The 17,040-nt window shown below is 38.1% G+C and overlaps 1 protein-coding gene across 5 annotated transcripts in view; it reads left to right on the forward strand.

Annotated features, from left to right (window-relative positions):
* The window catches only part of LOC147623025 (uncharacterized), an 82,575-nt gene extending 77,719 nt beyond the window's left edge, over window positions 1-4,856 (forward strand). Inside the window, exons 2-5 of one of the 5 annotated variants that reach the window (XM_086821049.1) lie at window positions 738-2,707; window positions 2,779-2,923; window positions 3,067-3,147; window positions 3,425-3,635. In XM_086821049.1, the coding sequence (XP_086677175.1) occupies window positions 738-1,821 (1,084 nt within the window). In that variant the 3' untranslated portion in view covers window positions 1,822-2,707; window positions 2,779-2,923; window positions 3,067-3,147; window positions 3,425-3,635. Of the gene's footprint in view, window positions 1-737; window positions 3,148-3,424 lie in introns of all 5 variants that reach the window. The other 4 variants (XM_086821048.1, XM_086821046.1, XM_086821047.1 and 1 more) reach the window with 4 other exon arrangements.
* Window positions 4,857-17,040: the final 12,184 nt, after the last annotated feature.

Raw genomic sequence — 17,040 nt, forward strand, 5'->3', positions numbered from 1 at the left:
CTCCAGAAATGGAGATGGACCAAAATGGTGACGTTCTATGGACCAAATGGTGACACAATGCAGTGTACCTCTTCACGAAGTCTCTACCTCAAGCGATGCTATGGCAGCACTCCAGCTCACTGGGGTTGGTTCCACATCTAGGAGCTGAGAGGGGGTGTTAGCAGTCATCTCCTATCTGTACATAATATTTAGTGAGGGCCTCTGTTGTGGGTGTGCACGCCTAGGAGTTTTCTCCATTTTCCCGTTTTTTCCATGTCTTTTTCCCTGTTTTTGGTCGTGGGGGCCCTCTGTTGGTGGCCGACTCCTCCTGTCCTAGCCGACTGATATTTGCTGGCTGACTGGCTATTTCCCAGTCGTGGACATGATTTGGTACTGTTGGCTGTTTTTGGGCTGGCCGACCAGCAGCCTAGGGTGGTATATAGCAGAGTTTATACAGCTTCTCTCTCTCTCTACACTTCTGCGTTTTCTTTCTCACAGTAGTTGTCTCATTTTCCGATGTGCATTCCGACAGGATCTCCATTGTTTCAAGGCAAAGATCTGCAAGTCTACATCATAGGAGTTCCATGTTGAATGTCTTTGTTAGCTCTCCATATAAATTTTCAAGTATATGCTGCAAGATTGCATTGCAAGAGATTTTATATAGCATGTATGATTGTTGGAAATGGTCTGTTTTGTGATTTTTTTCAGTGTCCCTAACAAGTGCTCTGACAAGGTTTACATATGGCGTGTTATTGAAGGGTTCCAGAGAACACGCACCAGATTGCTGCTAAGAAAGAACGACAAATCGAGATAATGAGATCTGCTCTTGGTCTGGGTGATGTGAAAGAGGGAGAGGCTTTTGACAGAGAACTGCAAGAACAGCGGAAACAGGAAAGGATTCTTGCATATGAGGAGAGGGAGCGGGAGAAACAGCTGAAGGAAGAGGAGAAGAAGATGAAAGAGGAAGAGGAAATGAAACAAAAAAAGCGTGAAGAAAAGGTGCGGGAAAAACTGGCGGCGGAGGCAGAAAGAAAAAAGGCAGAAGAGGTAAAAGCTGAGAAAAGGAGGAAAGATGAGGAAAGGCAGCGTGAAAAAAAACAGCATGAGGAAGAACTCTTTCGCAGGGAGGAGGAGAGGAGAGAGCTGGAAAGAAAACAATGTATGGAAAGCAGGGCAGAGAGAGAGGGCAGGGAGAAGGAGAAAAGGGGCTTGGACAGAAGGCAAGAGAAAGATGGGAAGAGCAGGGAGAAGGAGAAGAAAGAGGCAGAAAGAAAACAGGAGAAAGGCAGGACTATCAGGGAAGATAGGCACCGCAGGGACAAGGAGACGTGGGATTTAGAAAGAAAACAAGAGAGAGAGAGGGAGAGTAATGGTGACAGGAAAGGAACTTCAAAGGATTACAAAAAAGATGAAAGAAGTAAAAGGGAATATGAGATTGATGATGGGGAGCATAAGGGTCATGGGATAACAGATATGAAAGATCAGAAAAGAGATGAAAGGAAGAGACCTTACTCTGATAGCAGTGAAGAGGAGGGCCAAGTGAGTAAGAGACAAGATGAAATTGGTCGTGAGAAGTGGAGGCAACATTCTGCACGGGACAGGCATGCAAAAGTTGCAGAATCAAATACAAGGAAAGAAAGGCATGGTACTGACAGTAAGAAAAGGCCTTACTTTGATGGTAGTGATGGTGAGGTTCATGTGAGTAGGAGAGAAGTAAGGGAACGTGAGGATGGGAAGAAGTCACAGAAGATTGAAGAAGAGAGGGCTGAGAGAGTCAAATCACTGAATGTAGAAGAAGAGAGGGCTGAGAGAGTCAAGTCACATGATAGAAGGCGGGATTAAGAAAAGGGGGTTTGTTAATATCATGACCTTAAGTATCCAAATTGTGAAGGAAATTGTGTGCATATTTTTAGCATTTTGGGCAGACAGGTCTTAAGACCTTTTGTAAAGGCAGTACCCACAACACTGATGCTTTTTGCCCTTCAACGGCGAGGTCTCTTTGCAGCATCAGAAGCATCGTGCTAACTGTTCCTTAGCATGCAGTACTATGTCGCCACTTCGCTCTGTGTTGAGCTTTCTGAACTTGTAGTAGGTTGCCCAGTTTAGCTAAGTATGTTGCTTAAACAGTGTAGACAGTCTCTATATTCCAATATGATGCGTGTGTACGTGTACATATGCATTTGCAGGACCTATACTTGAGGACCAACTCTAAAATGTTCTGGGTCAACTTAGGCTGCTTAATTTTGGTGACATATTTTTCTAAGTTTCTAGGGATGTTCTGGTTCAACTTAGTCTGCTTAATTTTGGTGACATTTTTCTGAAGTTTCTAATGTCGTAATTTTTTTGATGAAAAGATGTGTGTTACGGTTGTAATGCTTCAGTGGTTGTTTTATTACAGGATGTTGTGCAATGCTGTAGTGGATGTTTCATCACAGGAGTGACATGAAATGCATCTGTAAATTCCCTGATGGGCTGGTATTTCCCAACTTTATAATGATCTTCAAGATTTTGAATGGTCTATAATTTGCTTCATAGTTCTGGGTAAAGTTACATCCCCATGGAAACAGTTTTACTGTTGGTGCATCTGGCATTATGCAACTTTGTCGGTCCTCGCCTTTTGGCACCATGTTCCAACCATGTGCCACCTTGGCAAAACCTTGCCAGCATGTCATAACCCCTCTCCACCATGGAAATGGTCTCATCTCTCCAACTTGCCAAAAAAATCGAGGTACAAAGAAGAGGATTAACTCGTAATTTTTTCTTGAACTCAACCAAAATGATCGTAAGATACTATTGCAGATGTCAAGCAATACATAAGCAAAGGTTAAATACCTTCAAGCATTCATTTACAACTAAAATGCTGCCTTAATCATGTCAAAATGCTGCTCGAATCTTTCGATGAAGATGAGGGAATATGTACATGGCAGAAGAATATAATAAACATGTAAGGCCACATTTCTCTTGGTAAGGCATAACATTTACATTGACAATGCATTAATTATATTGGACAATCGCAAGGATAGATGGCAAAGATACACCATATGTACTAAGGTGTTTCTATACTTTGCTTTCTTTCATGAAGAACAGAGAGGTGGTTCTACGTGTTCTTGTCCACATTGGGTCACGAATGGGGAACACTTTGAACAATATTGTCTTCCCTTATTGTTGGTAAGAGCATGTGTCTAGTAGCATTTGTAAAAAGAGAAATCTCATCTGTATATAAATATAAATACACACACATGCACACACTCACACACAAACACATGTATGTGTGTTTGTGTACACCATCTTCATACGTGTGTTTGTATACATTATCTTCATTAAGAAACACAAAGAAAAACCATAGCAAGGAAAGAAGACATCCTATATGCCTTCACACGCACGTTTACACATGCATTTGTTTTTGTGGACCCTTTCATTGTTAACTTTTTTTGTACTTGCACAGGTACAAGTTATGATGGTGGCCACCTGAGCATGATGCAAGTAGTAGATGGTAAGTGTGGCACTTCATAATAAAGGCGTGTTGTTGACTTGAGGTTCTTGGCACTTGTGTTCATCATTTGCTTTTGTAGGAAAGTGACTTGCATTTTAAAAGTCCCTTTCCCAACGATGATTATTCAACCTTCTATTTGTGAAAAGGTGGAATCAGTGCTTCACCAATGGTTTTCCTTGTAGATTGACCACACAATAGCACACCTTAACACACAATAGGTGACTGCTTGTATTTTATGCTATGTTGCTCTTTATTGTACCATGCACTTGACTAACACAAAATGACTTTTGACTTGCATTGACCATGTTAATCGAAGGAAAATTCCTTTAAGAGGGGGCTAGATCAAGGACAAACAATGCTTTCATCAGAAGGTTGAAGTTGACAGAATTGTCTCCATCTATTTTTGCATCTTATAGCATATACCACTTGCACTGTCAAGAAAATTTAAATAGAAGCCACAAAAGATGTCGTCTCAATAATACAAGAGAAAATGAAGCTAACAAAAGGAAGGGAGCATAGACCATAATAATCAAGTATTATGTTTGGTGTTTTGTCTATATTAAGAACCATATATGCAATCAACACATTGAAGAATCATATAATGCTCCAGCTTTGGTTTCATGTTTTGTTAGAATTCTTTGTCATTTAAAGCGTTTTTTCCATTTCGTGACTTGCTTTTGAGCGTATTAGAGCCAGAAATTGAAAAACATATGTACTAGAGAGTTGTAGATCTTTTTGACTAGAAAACTTTGCTTCATTGGCTCAAACTTGAATCATCCAAATCAGCCTCCCAGATAGGTTGTCACTTTGAGCTCAGAGTTTGCCTACATTTTTGTGCCACAAGCTTGCAGGGTTGTTAAGGAATTTCAGTTGAAGCTCTTAGTTTTCAGAGAAGTTTTAAAAAGTTAGTGGGGATTATTGTTTGGGAGATTTGGCCTCTTGAGAACATGTTCATTTTTTCAATGTAAAAAAAAAAACTTATCGAAGTATTTGTTGTCCATTGCCTTCCCACTCCAAAATGATCATTTTGGATATACTATCTCACCTTATGCAATGAATGGACATTGACGAGATTTTCTTTGCTGACATGCTTGGTGGTAGATATTTTGATCCATTGTAACAACATGCAGACATCAATGAAGATGAGAATGGAACAAGTAATGAAGCCCATGGTGATATGCAACTTGGAAGTCAAAGTAACTCTATCATTATAGATAATGATGATGAGGCTCCCATGCATAGCTAGACTACAGTGCATCTTACCACTCTGTGTGGGAGAACACACAATTTTAAAAAAGTAATCATGGATGGCAATGACTTTGTGCTGCTATCACCATCCATTTGTAAATATGTTGGTCTTACAAAGGAAGAGGCATGTTTTCTGTAGTTTGTTGTCAGTGTGCTGTTGGTTTGGTTTCTTGACTTACGTAATGTTTTGGTGCCACATGTAAATTCATCCATCAATAAATGTGTTCTTTGCAATGTCATGCTCTTGTGATGCTTTTCCAGATTTTGTGATCTTGTGGTACTTTTCTTGTAATTTTGTAATCGATTTTTGAAATATTTATGTAATGAATCTTTAAACTTAATTTCTAATGTAAGTGGTGATTTCAATAATTTATCTACCAAAACACTTCTGTAAACAACCGGCATCACGTGTACCAAGAAGAAGAGAGGGAAGAAGAAAACACAGCACCTTCAGCACCTCCTCTGGCTGCCCCAGATCTGTAGAAAATGTAGCACGTGTATCTCCCCTACCCACTGCCCCATATCTGCAGAAAACGTAGCACGTGTACCTTCCGTACCCGCTGTCCCATTTCTGCAAAAAACACAGTTATCCTTCTCTCTCAAAAAAACGCTAGAACGCCTTCTATAGAAGAGCTTCAACCTGATGCTCTGATACCATGTCAAAAGTACGCAGCGGAAAGCATGAGACATAGGCACAAAGAAATAAAACGAATCTGCATAATGAAAAAGAAGCAATGATACAATCAGCAGCCCTGTGCAAGGGGTGGTGCCCGTAAGTGAGGGCATGATGAGCAACTCCCCTGAGGGAGGACCCGGGCTTGGAAGCCCCTGTCAAGATGTCTACAAGTGAGTAAGAGCGTGGCCTTATATAGCCAGTATTGGAGCTGGCCGACTTGCTCTAGAAAAAAAGACCCACGACTGGACAAAATAAACATGTGAAAATGGGTGACCAACCCTACAACCAAGGGCCTTGAGAAGAGGGAAAAATATGGTGCTGCCCGGGATAAATCTGGGCACCCCTGATACACAACTTGGGCGCACACACTACCAGGAGATGAATAATGCTAACAGAGAATGCCAAATATTGTTTATCCAGGTGCTCCTCATTGAAGAGATTTGTCTAGTTCCACTGTTAGTAATCGCCATAGCTATTTACGTTGCTACTTTATAACTGTGCATACGTAGCGCCGCCCAGCTGCAGCCAGTAGAGCCGTCGCGTAATGCCGCTCAGTTGTAGCCAGCGCTGCATAATCTCGTCGCCTAATGCTGCCTTGTCATAGACCCCGCCCTGTCGCCGTCCTCGCCGCGTGCGCATAGAAAAGCGGCCACCATTTGTAGAAATTTCTATCCCTATACTTGAAATTTCAATGCATATTCAGGTTTATAGCCATCAGTGGGGGTTACTTGGTAACCATATTGACATTGCATTTGCAACGTGTTTGGATACTTGTAGTGTGTGGGTCATATATTTCTTGCATGGTATAATGGCTAACAATGATGTATTTGGTATGCTCACAGCATCTGATGATAAATTGGATGGAACAAAGTACCCATAATTGGGTATACATAATGAGGCACTTGCTGGTTTCCAAGTGCTTATGGGGTATGATTTCTGGTGATGAGGTGTGTCCTCCTTCGCCAGTTGTGCAATAGCCGCACGAGGTTAGAGCACAACTACATTTGGATCCTTACAGGTATCCACATCCCCTAATGCAGATGAATGATGTTGGGATGCTAGCAATCTGCAGGCACATGCGCTCATTGCTCTCTCAATGAAGAGGAGCATCATTCCTCATATCCATTCGTATGTCACTACTAAGTTGGCTGGGGATGCACTTGCCACACTTTATCAAGTGCACAATGAGGCATGAGTGGCCTATTTGAAGAAGCGGTTAGATTTGTTGTATATGGATGAGGGTGCCTCTATGGATGAGTACTTGATGAAGGTTAAAGACCTTCGAGAGTAGCATTGATGAGATCATTTCGGACCTCTCTCTTATCACCATTTTTTATGCATTACTTGACTCGTATTAGGGATTTGCTATACCACTCTCAGATTGCTCATGAAAGGTAATACAAATGAAGAAGCGATTAGATTTGTTGTATATGGATGAGGCTGCCTCTTATCACTATTTTTAATGCATTACTTGACTCGTATCAGGGATTTGCTATACCACTCTCAGATTGCTCATGAAAGGTAATACAAATGAGTGGCCTATTTGAAGAAGCGGTTAGATTTGTTGTGTATATGGATGAGGGTGCCTCTATGGATGAGTACTTGATGAAGGTTAAAGACCTTTGACAGTAGCATTGATGAGATCATTCCGGACATCTCGCTTATCACTATTTTTAATGCATTACTTGACTCGTACTAGTGATTTGCTATACCACTCTCAGATTGCTCATGAAAGGTAATACAAATGTTTTTTTTTGATGAGCTTGTTTCCTTGGTTCTGCAAGAGGAACAATCCAGAACAAGGTTTGCTTTTAGGATTGGTGATCATGTTTTTGCTACTCTGCTGATGGCAAAGGAAAAGGCAAAGCGTCTAGTGCCAATGGCTATAAGCCAAAAAGTGGATCAGCTGCCTCTTCTGGCAAGATGCTGATAAGAGTGACAATGAGAGGCATTTGTTACCACATCTAGGATGATAGATGTTGAGCTATGGCATGATTAGTTTGGTCACCGTCAACCCATTTTTACAACCCACATATCATGCCTTAGATGAGACTATTGTGGATGATGCAGTGACTACCATTCAAACGTCCAAACGAGTGCCAAGATGGTTGTTGATATACCCTCCAAGATAGCAAGATCATAGGTCCTCTGTCCAATAGGACACATGCAAGTTCTCATTATGCATCTGGTTATTGTGTGGATCATGCTCTCATTGCCACCACACTTGCAACGATGAGGAACTTGTTTCCTTTGAGGAAGCACATGAAGATGATAAATGGATGCATGCCATACATTATGAGTACGACTCAATCATCAAGAATGACACTATTTGGCTGATTTTCCTCATGGCAAGAAGGCAAGGAAACCATTGATACAAAATGCGCTCATGTGTAAGGCATATGGTAGTGTTGCAATGGTACAAGGTGAGGCTTATTGTTGCAAAGGGTTCACCAGAAGGGCATCGATTAATGAACTTTGCTACTTCTCCTCTAATTATGTCATGCTGCACATCATGGATGAAGTATGCATTAGTTGGATATCAAAACCACGGAAGGGCATCAATTATGATGAGACCTTTTCGACTTCTCATATAACCATCAGGTGTATTATTGCCATGTTGCACATCATGGATGGAATGTGGATTAGTTGGATATCAAAACCGCCTTCTTGAACGATGATTTGCATGAGGAGGTTTATGTATCTTAGCCTCATGGTTATTTTTAGAATGGTCAAGAGGAGAACAAAGTGTACATGTTATAAAAAGCTTTGTATGACCTTAAGCAGGCTCCCACAACATGGTATGAGAAGATACATGTATACTTGGTTGCACATGGGTTTTGCAAATAGTCTAATAGAGAGCATCGTATGTGTCAAGAAGACAAAAGAGGAGGCCATCATTTTATACATTGATGACATGCTAATTACAAGACCTGATATTAAGACCATATTTGAACCTTCAAGACTGAATTAGAGGCATCTTTTGACATGTCAGATATAAGTCCGTTTTGCATCACTATTTAGGCATTTAGTTCTTACAATGTGATGATGGGATTGTCATGATGTAATCCAAGGACATATATAGATTGCTTAAAAGGTTTAATCTTGAGGATTGTAAGCGTGTGTCTACACCAATTGAGACATGTGCCATGATTATAATTTCGGATTTTGGAGAGCCTTTTCATTAGACTTTATATCACTAAGATGTTAGATGCTTCATACATAGCTAGACATTCAGTATGGGGTGTCACTAGCTAACAAAGAACCTGTGTCATGCACCAACAATGATTACCAAGAATTTCTTAGAAGATCAAGGCTTCTGATGGAAACTCTATCATTTGGATTCCCAAGAACAAGGTGTTGGAGGAGGACCTGTAGATTTATCGTTAGGGTTTACAACATTAAAGCACACACAATGATGGACTTGAGAGAGAGAGAGAGAGAGAGAGAGAGAGAGAGAGAGAGAGAGAGAGACATAACTCAATATAGATTGAATGATAGGGAAATGTGACCAATTACAAAAGATATAGATTGAATGACAGGGAAATGTGCCCAAGTACACGTTATAAGTGGATAAGAGTGTGTACACATGCACAAGGGGAAAAACCTCCTTAATGAGGGAAGATGTGCCTCGGCAAACTGTGTTCACACACATCACATGTCTATAAACCCCCCTAGAGTGATGATGTACAGGGATATGTTTGATTGATCCCCAAAAGGAATAAGCCCAAATCTTTACAAAAGCTTTGAACTTCTCACGAGGAAGAGCCTTCATGAACAAATCTACCATGTTGTCATGTGTAGACACATAGACCAAGTTGATCTCTCTTGTAGAGACGCTTGCATAGGGCACCTCAATGTGCTTAGTGCTAGCATGAAACATTAGGTTTCTCAAAATTACCAATGTGCTTGTTTGTCAGTAAAGATACAAGTGGAGGATGCTCAAATAAGCCAAAAGGTGTCTGAGCCATACACACTCAAATCAGCCAAAAAGTGTCACTCAACTATCGTTGTAAAAACTACCTTGTACTTAGCTTCACAGCTCAAAGTGGCCATTTCTTCTTGCTTGAGGCTGTCATATCATTTGTTGTTGTGGCCTTTGGTGGTTCCTTTGGGAGGACTGTTGAGGGCACGAGGTGTAACTCCCTTTGGTATTTAGAAGTTAGTGTTACCCTCATAGTAACCTTGGTCTTGAGGAAATTGTTTGAAAACCAATCACTATTATAATGTGGGATTGTCATAGGTGTTCCCTTTCATAGAATGCCTCTTGATTCTCTTTGATAGCCTCTTGGGAATCTAGAGTGTTGTGGAGACCTCATAATGGTGTTTATAACCATCATTGATTTTCTTGACTATGGTATAAAATTGGGGCGCACTTTGCAGTTTAGGCTTGATCAATTTTCTTAATGGCTGTCGAGGAAGGAGCCTTGGTTGAAGACATCTTTGAGTTGGATATCCATCGATGGCATTTAGATTTTTAATGAGAAGGGGTGTTGATTATGTTGAAGCTCCAAACTTCCTTGTTAGAAAGACTCATTGGGGAGATGGGAGGACTGCTAATATAGAGGATGTGACTTCAATATGAAGGGCAGTCAGTGGTGGGGGTTTAAACCTTGACTCTTCTTTCTCACATAGGTACCTCCTTGGTGTACGAAGGGAAGTTGCGAAGGTGAGTGTTCAAATCTTGACTCTTCTTTCTCACGCAAGTACCTCCTTGGTGTTTAGTGCTAGGATGGTTAGGCATTCGTGCTGATTGATGTGGTATTGTGTGGCATCAATCCAAGTATTACCTAGCCTTGGAGTGCACCTGCATCAATCACATGAAATCTACACTCCACAAGGTTATTGCCAATGTAAATATTTTGATCAAACAATCCAACGCTTCTTATCCATGTTTCAATAGACATGGAATGGGTGGTAGAAAAATAGTGAGAGAGAGAGACTAAGGATGTCCTTCTCCACATTCAGATCCACATAGAGAGAAAGGGGGGGAGGGGGGCTTTGAAGTTCGTAGTTGCATCCCTATTGTTGCTAATGAAAATGTGTGTGTGTGTGTGTGTGTGAGAGAGAGAGAGAGAGAGAGAGAGAGAGAGAGAGAGAGAGAGAGAGAGAGAGAGAGAGAGAGAGAGAGAGAGATCAATAGAGACAACAAAGAGAGGACAATGAGTCCCCCATTGCATTTTACATGCAATGTGGACAAGTCCACAAAAAGAAGATTCAAAGTGATGTTTGGCCTTAATAATTTTTTTGCTTCAAACCATCAATATGCTATTGTAATTAAAAAACAACCTAAAAAGGTGGTGGGTAACACACTAATACAATGAGAAGGTTTGGTTTGCAACAACAATGAGAAGGTTTGGTCAGTACCAAAACATGGACTAGCACCACCCTCATCTTTTAGAGCACGAAGATGTAAGAAATAAAGCTTTTTTTCTCTCAAAAGCCATAGGATTCGTAACCCCTAATGTATGGTGAGGTCCTATCTCATCATAGACTACATTTAATCCTATTCACTCATTCTTTGCAAGGCCTTGAGAGAGCATCTTTTCTCAAGGTTAGGATTCATAACCCCTAATGCAAGGCCTTAAGAGAGCATCTTTTCTTAGGGTTAGGATTCATAACCCCTAATGTATGACAAAATCTCATCATAGGGGCTACATTAAATCTTATTCACTCATTCTTTGTGAGAAAGCATCTTATCTCAAGGTTAGGTTCCACTTGTTTATAAGTTGTTCATGTTAAGGTCGTTTCCAGGCCTAGGCTTAGCAAGGTAAGACAGACTTGTGTTAAATTTTAAATCTTTGAAAGGTTGAGTCCACTTGGCATGTGAGGCTCCAAATCAATATATTATATGTTACATAGTGGACTTTAGAATTGAATTTAGAATTTGTAAAATATCGCATCCACACACACTTTGAAGCCTTAGTTCTCATCATATTAAATCTGCGTTATCTAAAGAATTTTGCAATATCTAAAGAATTTGCAAAATATCACATACACACACACTTTTTGAAGCCTTAGTTCTCAACATATTAAATCTGCAATATCCAAAGAAAGCATGGAAGATGGAGATGCCTTCCAAGAGACAATTCATGACCACTTGAATTGTTAGAAGTAGAAGGCACACCATGCACTCTTGAAAGATCTCAAACCCATCCAATGACCCCCAAGCATAAATCTTCCTCTGTAGATGACTCTCTCACTTGCACTCTCACTTACACTTACATTCATGCTTGCCCTTACAACCACAAAGTGTCTCAAATTCGCCTTTATAGAGGACCTCAAATTGCCTTTACAAAGAACTCACTTTCACTCACACTCGCAACCCAGAAAGGGTTAAAAATACCTCCACATAGGTTCAAAAATACAAGACTACAATGATCAAAGATTGAAGAGCTTTTTTTACCACCAAAAATTTTAATCACAATTGAATCGAATTGGAATATCTGTACAAAGAGGGTAAACTCTATGAGTAAAGCCTAATTCGGTTCAGTCTCAGTTCAAAACTGATTTGCCTAATCATTGTAGTTCATGTCACACATTTGAATGAATCAAATTCTCGTGGAATATCTAGCCTTCCTCACACAGTTCATCAAGAAAAATAAAAAAAATAGCTCTATTTCATTGATGTAACACACCCCGTTGTTGGAATCTTAGTTTTTACCACAAAAAAAAATCATCACAATGTCTTGAGAAAGTTATAGACAAAAAATCTTCAAGAAAACTATCAAAATTCATAGTTGCAAAGATCTTTTTCATATTTGAATTGAATTCTCATGGAATCTCTACTCTTCTTCACACAATTCGTCAAGAAAAACCTAAAAAAAAAGCTTATCTTCTTCATTGATGTAACACACCCCATTGGTGGACATTGGTGGATACAAGTTATTTGGTTCTCTTTAGAAATTTTGTTTTCATTATTTAGTGGAATGGGAGTGGTAAAGGGGTCATGTTATTTATTTTAGAAGACATCCACATTTTTGTCATGTTGACGTCTGACAAGCCCTTTTTGGGAAGTGAATTTGAGTAGTTGAAGGTATTTTATTTTAAGATGTTAAATGAGGAGTAGGCTCAAATCCCCTATATTGGGTTACACCGTGATTTTAGTGGTGATAATCCAACTTTTACGAACTTAAAACAATCATACAGATGTTTATTCCTATAACACAAGCTTTATGAACCTATGTACAGTTAATAATATTTCACGGACCAATTCCCCCTAGCACCAAACCTAACTAAGATTGTCCCAAAGTGTAGAGACCAGCTGGACGAAGTCATACTAGCCCCCAATGCCACTAGGTCCACATTACTAAACAAGATCTAGCCTAATAGGCAACCCCACACATGGATATTTCTAAGCAACTTGGAAGAGGACTTCTTTAAAGAGGTGCCAGAGAGGAGGAGTGCCTTCCATGTTTTTTATGATCAACATGTGTTGTTAAGTTACATAGTGCCCAGATCTGATGGGCTCATGGAGGTTGGGTTTAATCTTTTTGTTTTTTACGGTAGACAAAAGTGGGTGGACAGAAGTGGGTCCCTCTCTTATTGGGAAAGCATGTGGCCTTCTCCTCTCTAGATTATGTCTTCTCTCCATGATAACATTTAGGTTTACTTAGATGATCCAAGCTAATCTATATATGTGTGTTTGTGTGTCATTCCAAAAAAGGAAAAAAAAGATGTGGGTGTATCCATTAAATCAATTCGATCTACACATCTTTGGTTGGTCAAAAACATGTGTCCTACTTTCACTTACAATGGAAGTACTAGCTTCAATTGGTTGGTAAAAAAGACATGGCCATCTTTCACTTAGAATGGAAGTACTTATCTTCAATTGGTTGACATTCATAATGATAACTCGATCTACATGGCTTTGGTTGGTCAAAAGATGTGTCCTTCTTTCACTTAGAATGGAAGGATTTATCTTCAATTGGTTTGACAAAAAGACATATCCTTCTTTCACTTAGAATGGACGTACTTATCTTCAATTGGTTGAACATGTGTACTTATCTTCCAATGGAAGTCCCCTTTCTTTAGTGGGTTGGCACACATACTCTTCTTTTGGCAACATATAACTTCCTCTGAGAGAACTCTACTTCTAACATTAAACATACCCTTTCTTTGGGAGGTTTGTGTATGTACACTTCTTTGGGTAGTAGATATACCCTTCCTTCATTAAATTGGTATGCATACTCTTCTTTGGGTAGCAGATATACCCTTCCTTCTTTAAATTGGTATGCATATTCATTCTTATGGATTGGTATGGCATACTCTTATTTTAAGTCACTACACCATTTTGTTCTTCTAGATTGGTAATGTGTACTCTTCTCTAAGATCAATGCTTGTGAAATCCTCTAATCATATGTTGTGTTTTAACATTGGTAATCCTAGCATGCTCTCCCTCTAATCATATGTTGTGTTTAACATTGGTAATCGTAGCACTTGAGTGTTTTTTGGAAAATGAAGCCCAAGGATCTCTTTAGGTGTTGCCTTGTTTGTTTGTTGATCCCAAAGAAGATTGATGTAATCTTTGATAAGTTCAAAAGCTACAACAATACCCTAGTTCTTTATGATTAGCATTATTGGCCCAATGGATGTGAAATTGTTAAGTTGACCAATCTACACCTACCACATGGTGACAGAGGGTACTTGGACCAAACTTGGTTCACACGGTGACTAGTCTACACCAAGCTTGGTTCACATGGTGACTAGTCTACACCTACTACATGGTGACCACAGAGGGTGCTTGGACCAAACGTGATTCACATATTGTATTTACATACTCACATGTTAGCTCATCCACTTACTAAACAAGCTTAAGTTTCTTAATACTCACCCAAAAATGATTATTTTTATACTCAAATTGACTAAAAGAGGCCTAATGAGTCCACTTAGCATGTCAAAACCATAGTATTTTGCACCCAAAAAAAAGTTTTTAAATTTTGAGGTTTGTTGGGGAAAAAAACTAAAAGTTTTTAAAATCGATTTATAATGCCCCTATGTAAGTTGCTTGCTATATCATTCTCACTTTGAGGTTATCACACTCTTAGCATCCATTGATGAATATAATGCCCCTATGTAAGTTGCTTTTGGTGGGCTTCTCACACTCTTAACATAAAAATTGATTTGTAATGCCCCTATGTAAGTTGCTTGCTATATCATTATCACTTTGAGGAATTGGTGGCCTTATCTTAATCTTAGCATCCATTGATAAATACAAATCATAAAAAACCCTGGAAGCTAACTGAAAAAGTTCACCAAATACTTATCCACTACTCAAGTAATTTCTATCTCTACATACATACAAATATATGTGTGTGTATAGAAACATAATATTGTATATAAATAAATAAATATATGTGTGTGTGTGTGTGTGTATGTATATATGTATATACATACATACATACATACATATGTATGTATGTATATGTGTGTGTATACACACACACACACACACACACACACATATACATGCATACATACATACATATATCTATACACGTATATAACACACACATATACATGCATACATACATACATATATCTATACACGTATATAACACACACGTATAGTGTGTGTGTGTGTGTATGTGTATATATACATACATATATCTATACACGTATATAACACACACGTATAGTGTGTGTGTGTGTGTGTATGTGTATATATACATACATACATACACATGTACACACACATGTATGCATATACATATACATACATGTATGCATATATGTATACATGTATGCATATACATATACATACACATGTACACACACATGTATGCATATGCATATACATTGATACATACATACACATATGTACACGTACACACACGCATGCACACACATATGTATACACATATACATGTGTATACATATACATATATGTATGTATGTATACATATGTGTGTCTGTACATGTGTGTATACATATACATACATACATACACACATATATTATATATATGTGTGTATGTATTTATATGTGTGTGTGTACGTGTATATATGTGTGTGGGTGTGGGTGTGTATGTATGTATGTATATGTGTGTGTACACATATACATACATCTATATATGTATATGCGTATACATATATGTGTGCATGTGCGTATGTGTGTACATATGTGCGTGTGTATACACATATACATATGTGTATACATATATACATATATAAATGTGTATGTATGTATACGTGTTTGTACATGTGTGTCTACATATACACACACACACACACACACACACAGAGACATATACATACACACACACACATATACATATATGTACGTACTTATATAACACACACACACACACGTGTATGCGTATACATACATACATTTGTATGTATGTATAACACACACTCACACACACATATGTATGTGTGTGTGTATACGTACATACTCCCCTGCCTCTTCCACCCATCTGCACATTTGATTCTTGTCGTTGTTTTGCTGCCCATGATTTCTATTTCTAAAACCACTATACCTTTGGTTCTCCACAAGGGGCACCAACTCTTTAAGAAAGTTGGTTAGCTTGGCATCCCTAGTACACCAGATCCTTCCATAGTGTCTTCTCTAATCAAAGATGACATGAGCTCCTTTGCTAGACTCATTTGAATCTTTCAAGGCCCAAAATTATTATCCACTTTAACAAAAACAATGCTTATCTACAACAACATGCAATGCATCCTCCTCAAAATCAATGGTGAGCATTCTCGCTCTGCAAAACCAGCTGGTAGCATATTACCTATAATCTCACCAACCATGCCAATGGGGTAGGTGTGGAGTTGTCATATGTATGTATATATACATGTACACACGCACACATACGTGTGTGTTATACATACATACATACATATGTATGTGTATGCATACACACGTGTCTATGTATGTGTGTTATATATATATATACATATGTATGTATGCATATGCATATGCATATGTATATGTGTATATATATATGTATGTATGTATGTATGTATGCATATGCATATGCATATGTATATATATATATATATATATATATATATATATATATAAACATATATATATATACATATATATATATGTATATGTACATGTATATATATATATATGTTTGTGTATATATATATACATATATGTATATATATATATACATATATGTATACATATATGTATATATATATGTATATATATGTACATATATGTACATATATGTATATATATGTATACATATATGTATATATATGTATACATATATATACATATATATGTATATATATATATATATACATATATGTACATATATACATATATATATATGTATATATATGTACATATATGTACATATATGTATATATATATACATATATGTACATATATGTATACATATGTATACATATATATACATATATGTGTATATATATATATATATATATATATACACACACAAACATATATATATATATACATATACATATGCATATGCATGTGTGTGTGTGTATGTTTGTATATGTGTATATATATATATATGTGTGTGTGTGTGTGTGTGTGTGTGTGTGTGTGTGTGTGTATTGGAAGCTCAAGGTTGGCCCTCTATTTTAAAAATCAACTTGAAAGAAATACGTAAGCTTAAAAATAGAAGAAAGCTATGCACTCGACACAACAATGG

The sequence above is a fragment of the Cibotium barometz genome, chromosome 27, assembly GCF_041138505.1.
Source record: "Cibotium barometz isolate CiBa-2024 chromosome 27, ASM4113850v1, whole genome shotgun sequence".
Taxonomy (NCBI): domain Eukaryota; kingdom Viridiplantae; phylum Streptophyta; class Polypodiopsida; order Cyatheales; family Cibotiaceae; genus Cibotium; species Cibotium barometz.